General features: G+C 29.9%; 1 protein-coding gene across 3 annotated transcripts; it reads right to left on the bottom strand.

Annotated features, from left to right (window-relative positions):
- Positions 1-1,935: 1,935 nt before the first annotated feature.
- On the bottom strand, positions 1,936-10,647 carry LOC119606684 (ubiquitin thioesterase trabid). 3 transcript variants are annotated; one of them, XM_037960244.1, is made up of 10 exons: positions 10,394-10,647; positions 6,019-6,485; positions 5,198-5,963; positions 4,902-5,133; positions 4,328-4,432; positions 3,639-4,257; positions 3,336-3,580; positions 3,063-3,274; positions 2,672-2,820; positions 1,936-2,601 (listed from the first exon to the last, which is right to left on the bottom strand). In XM_037960244.1, exons 2-10 carry the CDS (start codon positions 6,144-6,146, stop codon positions 2,520-2,522), a joined length of 2,538 nt encoding a protein of 845 aa, XP_037816172.1. In that variant the 5' UTR covers positions 6,147-6,485; positions 10,394-10,647; the 3' UTR covers positions 1,936-2,519. The 3 variants fall into 3 exon arrangements, with proteins under 3 accessions (XP_037816172.1, XP_037816170.1, XP_037816171.1); XM_037960242.1 differs by having other exon boundaries at positions 2,339-2,601; positions 10,415-10,602; XM_037960243.1 differs by lacking the exon at positions 10,394-10,647 and adding an exon at positions 10,165-10,321 and having other exon boundaries at positions 2,339-2,601.
- Between the last annotated feature and the right edge of the window lie 265 nt (positions 10,648-10,912).

Raw genomic sequence — 10,912 nt, 5'->3', positions numbered from 1 at the left:
TTGGTGAGGTGAGTTTTGATATCGTAGCACACTGGTGAGGTAAGCTTTGATAACTCACCACACTTGGTGAGGTAAGTTTTGATAACTCACCACACGTGGTGAGGTGAGTTTTGAGAACTCACCACTTTTGGTGAGGTGAGTTTTGAGAACTCACCACTTTTGGTTAGGCGAATTTTGAGAACTCACCACACTTGGTGAGGTGAGTTTTTAAAACACACCACAAAAACCGTTATTTTATGAAACTGTATTATCGATCCAAAAGCGTACCAAATAAAAACTACTGTTTTACCAAGTGAACCTGCTTTATCAGTGGTGAGTTTTATTAGTATCTTTAAACTACATTACTAGTGGTGAGGTACTACATTATCCATGGGGAGTAAATGTATTCCGATTGTGATATACTGCATTACCAATGGTGAGTTATGATATTACTGATATTGCCAGCGGTGGTGTACTATATTACCCACGATATTACATTACATACTGCACTGCATTATCGTTTGTACTGCGTTATCATCTTATGAAATATTTAAATTAAAAAAGAAACGCCGAAAAAATCCGACCAACCGACGTGAAACTGTTCCTTTATTGATTGAGGTTTCCTCTGAATAGACCACTAGTGTCTATATAGAAAAGAATACTTACTTTTTAAAAATGTTTAAAGAATTTTAAGTTTGATGGTTACTAACAAAAAATAAACCCTTACTTTCTTCAGGTTTCTGTCAAATTAATGGCCTGTCGCTCGCAATCGACGTGAAACTGTTTCTTTTTTGATTTAGGTTTCCTCTGAATAGACCAGTAGTGTCTATATAGGAAAGCATACTTACTTTTTTGGCGCTTTTTCTCCCAAAATGTTACTGACAAAAAATGAAACCTTACTTTCATCTGGTTTCTGCCAAATTAATGATCTGTCGCTCGCTGTACTTACTTGTTGTATAAGAAGAAATTGTCGACGAGAACACACTCTTGTCGACGAGAATACGGACTACTGGACAGCATTATGTGAAATATTTTATATAGTCACCTTATTAATAATACATATAAAAAAGACGGACGTGTATCTGTAACATTTAATTTTTTTCGTAAAATAAAAAAAAAAATCATGAATAATATAAAGATGAAGAAGATGAAAAAAAGTTTTAATGCAAATATTTTAGTATCAATTTGTTTTAGCAGCTCCTTTCTAAAGGGTTCTAAAAATCAGGCGCCAGTTGAAATTTTTCACCTTGTTCAAAAGTGAAACATACATATTTCAAACAGGGCTTACAAATTTTAAACCCAGACAACCAAAGTATACTTTTCTAAATATTTATTTTCATAATTTTTAGTTCTTTTTTATTAATTTTGTATAATAATATAAGAATCATTTTGTTTTAATTTGTTTGTTTATTTTTAATTCATTATTATTTAATAACATTACCAACAAAATAATTCAGTTTATTCATCATATTATATTATTATATGTACGTATATTGTATATATATATATATAATTAATTAATAATATAATCTTTAAAATCCAAAAAAAAAGTGAAAATTGAAAAACTAATTAAATAATAAAATATAATAAAACAACTATTTTTTATAAATTTTCTTTTTGTTTATCTTAAATACCATTTATAATGTATGTAGTACATATTAATTAATATATTATTTTTTTATAATTAATTTCTTTAAAAAAGGATTGTATATAATAATAGAGTTTTCTTTTAATTATGTTTAATTTACTGCTTTTTAAATTTATAAATTATTTACTTTAGTTATATAATAATAATGTTAAACTCTTTTTTTTTTTATTTAATTTAAAATCACCGGCACTGGGGAGAGACAATAATTATAAATAATATGAAACTAATTTTAGCTTAGAAACTTATTTTATTTTTCTTATAATTTTTCTTTTGTTTAAGGAAAAAAGAAAGAATAAAATAATTGTTTGTTATAATGCACTAAAATTAATAACCACTAGAAATTGTTAAAGTGCTGGTTGGGGGTTTTGTATGTTTAACATTTATTTTTTGTTATTTATTTATTAGCTTATTTGCTTTTTTCAAATATAATCCCTTGTAATTTTATCTACGATTTTTTTATATTTATTACTCTCATACATATTTTTATAATTTAACACATTCACACTCCACCCACAGCATTTTGTTTTATTAATATTTTTGATTCCAATTTTATATTAAATTTATACTTTTTTTAATTTAAAATTTTAGCTAATAAAAAGTGAGTGTTTTCTTGGGGTTTGTTTTTCTTTAAAAGAATTGTTTTTTGTTTGTTTTGTAACATTTATATAACACGGGTTTGTTTGTTTTTTTTTTTAATTTATATGTATTTTGCATTTTTTATATTTTTAATAATAAAGTTTAGTTTTAACTATTTCGAAAAAAAAAAAACAAAATTTAAAAAGATATTCACTACTAAAAATATTTAAATTTATATCAAATATATCATTGTAGATGTTGTTGGTTTTAAGCAAATTTGTTTTTAAAAAATTAAAAATAACATTGTGTTGCAGACTTACTCTTCATCTGAATCGCCATCACTTGAGTAACCAATTTGTTGATGGGCCCTTCTTACAAATGGTGCCGTAATCACTTGTCTGTTAAAAGAACAATTTTATATTTTTTCGAATATTTCTTTGTAATAACTTAAATAATGGAAATACTTACGCTATTCTGCGGTAATGGTTCAACCATTCCTCTAGCATTTGGGCTACTAAAAGCGGACGTTTGCGTAATTTTTGTTGGGCCACCAAAAGGCCACCCTCTGTGACACAGACATCTAGCCATTGTCGCATAATGGCCTCCTCACGACCCATCTAAAAAGGTAATTTAAATGTAATATGTAAAAAATGTATGATATTTTATGATTCCTTTTCTTCTATCTATCTATCTATCTATCTATCTATCTATCTATCTATCTATCTATCTATCTATCTATCTATCTATCTATCTATCTACCTACCTATCTATCTATCTATCTATCTATCTATCTATCTATCTATCTATCTATCTATCTATCTATCTATCTATCTATCTATTTTCTCTTCATATAGCTTACCTCCGCTTGAGTTAAAAAATGTATTGGCAATAGTTTCGATTCACAATCCATTAACGGCAAGTATGTTACATCCTCTGGTTCATCACGACGCAAATCAATGCGAGCATAAGGTTCCATGGGTACAAGGGCACTAAAGTGACCACGTGTATAACCTAAAGCTATGGGGGATTTTATGCAAAAGTTTTGATCCCAAAACAAAGGCAAATAAAGTCCTATAAAGAAATAAATAACAATGTAAAACAAAATTATAAATAAATCGAACCAACAAAATACCTTCAAATCTAGCGTAACCAATATCTTCACCACGAAAACTTTTAACATATTTAACACCATAAACCACAATAGGTCTACGTAAAATGTGGGCTAAAGCAAAAATGTGTAATTGTTCTAGAGAAGCGCCTGGTTGACTGGCTAACGACAATAAAGTGGTCCAATCCTCCTGCCACTGAGCTTCCTCCAGGGTGAAGTGGAGCATAGAGGCCTGTACCATTTCATATTCCTTCCAGCGTGAATAGAAACTTTAAGATAAAGGCATATATAAATAATTGGTTAGATTGTTTTAACTTTAAAACATACATGGGCGCACATTGATGTAAACTATCAGCCAAGGCTCTTCTCAATATATTATCACGATCAAACACACCCCAGGTGGCTTGCATGGCTGAGTCCAGCAAACAATCGCCAGCACTACGATTCCATAAAACCATTAATCTAGAACCCAAGCGGGCTGTTATCTCCAACGACCAATTTAAGGCTGGTGGTGGATTTTCCAATTGTTTTTGCGCATCACGATCTAACAGCTCGTCATATAGTTGCTCTTGTATGGGCAATGGTAATTCTTCAATTTCTGCCGGCAGAGAAAATGTCGCATGCTCGTGTACGTACGTACAGGGAAACATGGACTTGCGCATACGCAACATATTTGCGAAATGACGACGTATATCAGCTGCCAGATCGGGTGCCACATATGAGGGTACTCTCTTAATACCCGGACCAGAACCGGAAATTTGTGCCAATAGCATGGGTAACATTTCTTCGCGATGAAAGCGTATGGCCAAATGTATCAGTGTATGACCAACATCAAAGGCTGAATTGCGATTAAGAGCTGCTATTTCAGTACTGGTTAAAGATCGTGCAGGATTACCGCCGCACGACAAGTACGCCTCTACCGCACTAAAGTTGTTCTCCACGACGCCTAAAGTGCAAGTAAGTGAAAATTAAATATCTTTCAAGTAAAATCATAATAACGGTAAATTTGTTTTTACCTAAACAGGCATTTAACCACTGCCAATCTACTTGACGTCTTATTTGACGTATTCGCCGTTCTTGTCTTTCTTGCATCGTATCACAGTTGTTTATAGTATCTGAACCTGAACAGAAAAAATGTAATTTAAACAAAAATAAATAAGTTTATTTTCAAATTACAAAACTACAGTCACTTTTTTACTAAAGTGACTTCTTCATTAAAAAATTACGTCTTCACTTTTTTCTCAATAAAAGCTACTTTTTCGCTAAAAAGTGTTTTCGCTAAAATGTGTTTTTTCGCTAAAATGTGAATTTTTCACTAATATGTGAAAAAATTTACTTTCTTTACAAAAATTACTTTTTTACCAAAAATTTAATTTTTACTAAGATGTGACTATTTCATTAAAAAAATTACTTTTTCACAAAAAAAGTGTGTTTTTCATTAAAGGTTGAGTTTTTCACTAAAAAGTAACTTTTTTACTAAAATGTGACTTTTTCACTACAAGTTAAATTTTTCAAAAAAAAATTTACCAAGAGTTCAAATTTTCACTACATAATTTTTAAAAATGTTTCTAAAGTCCATTTTTCACTTACCCAATTGATAAATATTTTGTTTATTGAAGGAATTATTCGATGAGACGGTATCATTCAATTTATCACTGCAGGTTACATTTGTTTGATTATTACTAATACCGCTAGCATTATTCTCAATGCTATGAGCAGCGTTGCTACCACCGCCACCACCTCCAGAAGAACTATTGCTATCACGAGGAATGCCGCACATCGAGCATTTGAGACTTTTTGGAAAGTTTTCATAAGTACAAGTCTAAAAAGTAAAAAAAAAACATTAAAAAAAGAACAAATAATTTAATTCATAAACAGAATCTTACATTGCAGGCCCATTTTTTAACATAATTAGGTGGTTGAGGATTAGAGGAGGATGTGGTAGCAGATGTAGAGGTGGATTGTGAAGTTAATTGTTGAGTTTGTGAACTATTGGCGAGATTATTGAGATGTGTTGTGGAACCTTCGACAGGACTTAGACGTTGGGCGGCAGCTCCTGTAGCAGCAGCATTAGCACTGGCTGCATTATTACTAGCATTCATTTCTGCATCAATATTTGTTGCTGCTATATGTAATTTACTTAGCCTCTCTTGCAGTTGTTGTTGCGGGTTATGATGCTGTATTTGATGTGGTGAATTTGAAATGATTGCTTCGGCCATTGAGCCACAATCTATAATGGATTTTGGATCTAAATTTTCACTTAAACGTTTATGTTGTTTTTGTATAGTTGAGTTGATATTTTCTACTAATTCACATTGAGGAGTTGTGGGCCGTTGTTGTTGCTGCTGCTGCTGTTTATAGGAGGCCACAGAAATAGCACCAATATCTTGCGAGGGAGTGTTATCTGAAGCATTAACACGTTTCGTATAACATTGAACACAACGTAAACTACGCGGCCAATTTAAATAAGTACACATTTTACAAGACCATTTACTATCGTTGGCCGTAGCAGCTCCGGCCGTAATGTGGGTATCTTGTGAGGGTCGTGAATAGGCATTAAAACTAGATGGTTCAACATCTATAACATCAGCCGCTACAGCAGCACCACGGGCCTCACCTTCGGTCTCATAGGATATTTGAGGAGGGCTAAGTCTGGGGAAAAATCCATTAATTCTAATTTTTTTTATTTTTAATTTTGAATACTAACCTGAATATATCTTCATTAACCATAGGCTTAACAGCTTTACACATTGTACATTTTATAGCGGAGGGAAAATTTTCGTAGGTGCAATAATCGCATGTCCATTTTTGTTGTTTCGTACCAGAATCGCACATATTCAATTGTTTACTCCTGTTTAAAGGAAAAACAGTTTCACAGCGACAACAGCAACCGCTTAGTTTTTTTTGGTGTGTGTGTGTGTGTGTATTTAAAGTGCTGCTACTGTGTTTAAGGAGTTTCGTTTTACACTTCAGTTTTTAAAATTTATAAGAAAAATAAACGTTTAACGTTTATTTATATTTTAGAACTACACTGTTGCCTAGTTTTGGCTTTTAATGTTTATTTGCAGCTTTTTTTTATATAAAAAAGGATAATTTACTCTATGATTGTTTAATTGATAAAGTTTTCGAAATTCGTTCTATCATTGAATTAATGTAGAAAATAATAGATTTACACTGCAAAGAAGATATAAATTGTGATATTAAATTAGTTATTTAGTTTTAAATTGCCCTTGAATAGTTTTAATAATTCTGTAAATGTAACCAATAAAATTATGAATTTTAGATTTTTTGTGATAGATTTTTAATATAACTTTCATGCTACAAGTTTCTCATGAATAATCTGTTATTATATTCCTATTAAAATTCAAGTAATCCTTTTTGTCTGAATATCGTAAAAGATAAATGGTTGTTGTAATTGGCTTATTAAATTTATCTGGTCATATAGCTGAAAGTCATATAAAATTTATGATGACTCATAGAAAATTTTGCCTATAAAGATTCTATGACTCAATAAAATATTAATTATATATTGTAACATAATATATTTTATATATTATTAAGTTTAGATCCTAAATAAAGAAAAATCGGTGACCCTCGAACTGAAAACTGACTATAAATATAAAAAATTCGAATTTTACCCAGTATTGAAGACAGCGTTGTTAAAGGATATTAAAAAATATTTGTATAGGATTTCTTAAAAGTCCATTTTTAATTATAAACAATTGGTGTTTGGGAATTTATATTAAAAACACTAAATTTAAGGATGTTTTAATTTAATTACTCTGAAAATAAGTTTCTCCCTCGAGGCGAGAGAATGCATTTTTCATTTGTTCTTTTTTTTTAATTAAATCTTTTGCATACTTTCACTTTTTTTTAAATAAACCCATAATAAAGAATAAACAATTCTAAAAAAAATCCAACAAAAAAATATAATTCATTACACTCGTCAAAAGATATCAAAGTTCATTTAAATAAGAGAGAAAAAAATATAAAAGAAATTCTTTAAACGTCACATATGGCCTTCATCATGAACCCATCAACTATTTACTAGCCACTAGCGTTTTCAAGAAGAATATGCCAATGTAATGTATTTCTTCTCACTTCTCTGCTGTGTGTTTTCATTATTGTTATTCATTCGTTAGTTGATGATTTTCTTGCAATTTATGTATTTTTTATACAATTTGCCATTAAATACACATAAACATGTTAAATATAATTAAATGGCATTGACTTCCTGGTCATCTGTTAATAGTAAATTATTAAATAATCACTATTTAACAAACAAAGACACTAAATTTATTTAAAAAATAAATAAGAAAGTGTGGATGATAAACACCGACTATATGATGACCGACTCTTCCATATGAAGTAGTCCCAAAAAGTAGGAAGATTGTTTTAAAAGTTTCAAGTTTTATGTCCAAACAAATGGTTTACTTATAATGTGTACAAACCAAAGTTTTATAATATAAAACATCTAAAATTTTGTTAAAATTATACATATATTTGCAATCCTACAAAGAAGGAAACTCACTGTTTCTAGTTATAATCTATTATTTAATATTGGGATTACTAAGGGTCAACACTTTTTGGGCATTCTGTGGCGAGTTATAAAATTGCCCTTGTTCCAAGGTAATTAGGAAAGAAGAGTTTACTGACTGCTTCTTTAAAGATATCGCCTTTTTTTTAAAATGGGGATGTCCAAGGTTGCATAAAACGACACCTTATAGTCATTTTCTATATGATAATCCTTTTTTTAATTTATATTCTTGTTAGAGAATTGAAAAAGATTTGTTCTAGATAGAAGTCTAGACTGTTAATCATCCTAATGTGATTAGATTCATGCCAGAAGTGATTAGATTTGCGCAATAATTAGTGTTTATAAACCGGTTAATCGGTTAACCGAAGAACCGGTTTTTATTGCATATTTCGGTTTTTCGCAAACCGGTTTTTTTAAAACATTGGTTTTCGGTTAACCGGGTTATCCGGTTTTTAAGTCTCGGTTAACCGATTTCAAAAAAATCTAATTTTTAGTACAAAATTGTATGTTTTCTTTGATTTTTTATTGTGATTTTTAAAAATTTTGGATAGTTGAGATTGTTAAACAAATGTGAGGAAATGTTAAACATATACTATGCATATAAAATGGAGATTTACAATTTCAGACAATCAGGAAATTAGTAAAAAGTTGGCATTTAAACCAATAAAAAATTAAGTATTTAAACAAATTCCAACCATTATATGAAGAAATTTGTTACTTATTAAGACGAATAAATAACGTTGATTATAAAATGCACTTCCTTGTTTACTGCGTGAGTATAATAAAAATCGAGAAGTTTGTCAAACGTTCTCAAAACGGATTTTATTTATCGAAACATAAGGGTAATTGTCGCTGTCCTAGAATTTATGCTTCTGGGGTTTTTCACAAACTGTAATGGCGCTTAGGTTGATTATCAGGAAGTAAGTAAGGACACCTGTCAATATTCCTAAGTGTCATTCACAGTAATTTGAACAACCACAGGCGTAGCGAGCGGAGGGTGGTCACAATTAAAGCAGTGGCTCAATGTCTATGTCGAGACAGTCGTCGTCTACTTCCGTTCCCGATGAATCGTCGCGAGCCTGAACTCTATTTATACTAGTGTTGGACATAAAATTTTTTATTGATATAGATGCATTATATATTCAAAGGTCAATTTATTCCTCCTATGGCAACTTCCATATACCTGACGAATCAATAATAACTTCAGATCTGTATAAGTTTGCTTTCTTATGATATATTAATGTACATATTTATACTAAAAAGTGCAAATATCTTATTAAGTAATTCATAATATTTCGCAAAATGAAATTTTTCAACTAAATATTATAATATTTTAAAGATTTCCAAACATTTTGGTTAACCGGTTTAACCGGTTTTTTTGTACTCGGTTAACCGACAAACCGGTTTTTTAGAAATGGTCAATTTTCGGTTAACCGAAAAACCGGTTTTTCCAAAAGTCGGTTTTTTATAAACACTAGCAATAATTTTGGTACAAGAAAAGTACAAAATTTATTCCAAACTATTAGGTGGATGTGGGACATATAATTCCATATGTTCTAAGCATGGGCACAGACGCACAATGCCCTCTCCAATATAGCGGTATGTAGGCTAAAAAATATCTAAAGAAAATTGCAATTAAAATAGAAATAGTCGAAACAAACACACAATCATTCATTCAATAGAGAGTACACCTTTCAAGAGACCAAGAGGCAGACGCAAGACACGATTAAAGAAAGAAATGAAATAAAAAACTCAAACCTATTTATTTGGTGGCCATCAACACCCATTAACATTTTTGTTTTGCATTTGTTTTTTTCATACGTTTTGTCTTTTCTTTTGTTTATAAGCACAGCAGACTGTTTTTATATAAATATTTATTTACTGTAGCTTGCCAAAATTATTTCATTTTTTATTTTGTCTCCGCTATTCTATTTATTTATGAATAAATTAAACAAATAATTAAAAAAAAACTAAATAAAAATATAACAGCCAGCCATCAGCAGCAGCCCTGTCGAAGGCAGCGTTTTGATTGGGGCAGCAAAAGTAATCAAAAGTCAAATGAAAAAAAATTATCAACTAGCACTTGTCTATATAGGTACTATACACATCATAATATTTATTACAAATTTGCCTTCTATCTACAACAAACACACAAGATAGATCACTTCCAACCAATCAAACAAATAATGTCCATATATTATCATCTTCATCATCCGCTCGTTTATCTTCGTCCCCGTAATTGTAATCAACAACATTGCATGCATATTTTTGTTTAATAATATGTACACTTTTTTATTAATTATATTTTTTCATTACTTGTATTCCATTTTTTTGAGATTTATTGCAAAAACGCCAAACTAAAAACCAAAAAACTATACAACTTTCACTTTGATGTTGGTTTGGGTCTTCCTAAAGTACGTACAATAATTATTTTTCTTCTTTTTTTTTTTTTTGTTTTCCTGCTGCACTTTTTCTTATTATTTACATTAGGCAATATACAACAAAATTTTTTTCTTTCGCTTTAAAATATTTTTTTGGTATTTACCCTTTTGATTTTTTTATTTACTTTAATTATTCATGATTTCGTTTATTGTGTACTTTTTAGCTGTTATTTATTTAGTAGGGGATTTAATTATGTGAATTAAATTTAATAAATTTTCCTGTAAATTTACAAAACGAAAATTTTTTACACTGATATTTTCTTTTAACCAAATTCTTGCGTTTTACGTTTTGTGTTTATGATTCTTGCAAAATATATGTCGAGATTAAACGGCCTTATCGACGTGAAATGTCAGAAAGGTGATGGAAGTGAGAAATGTAAATAATAAGAAATTTGATAGAGTTACCACATTAGTTCAGTGTTAAAATCCGTTATATCCCACTCAGTCCGAAGCCAAATAATAAATATAAATTGAATGAAATACCTGTTCGTTCTATTGTGTTTTCTAACCCTTGTATTAATTTCGTCAACAGACTTTGCTCTTTAGAGAATGTTTATTTTTCCTTTTAACAAATATCATTCCAAATAATCAAAATAATTATCTTTTAAATTCTTTTAAATTAA

This window comes from Lucilia sericata, unplaced genomic scaffold (genome assembly GCF_015586225.1).
Source record: "Lucilia sericata isolate MDLA Ls3-8-SP2 unplaced genomic scaffold, ASM1558622v1 Contig000612F_arrow, whole genome shotgun sequence".
NCBI lineage: Eukaryota > Metazoa > Arthropoda > Insecta > Diptera > Calliphoridae > Lucilia > Lucilia sericata.
The sequence above is the reverse complement of the archived record's forward strand: the minus strand, read 5'-3'. Positions and strand labels throughout refer to the sequence as shown.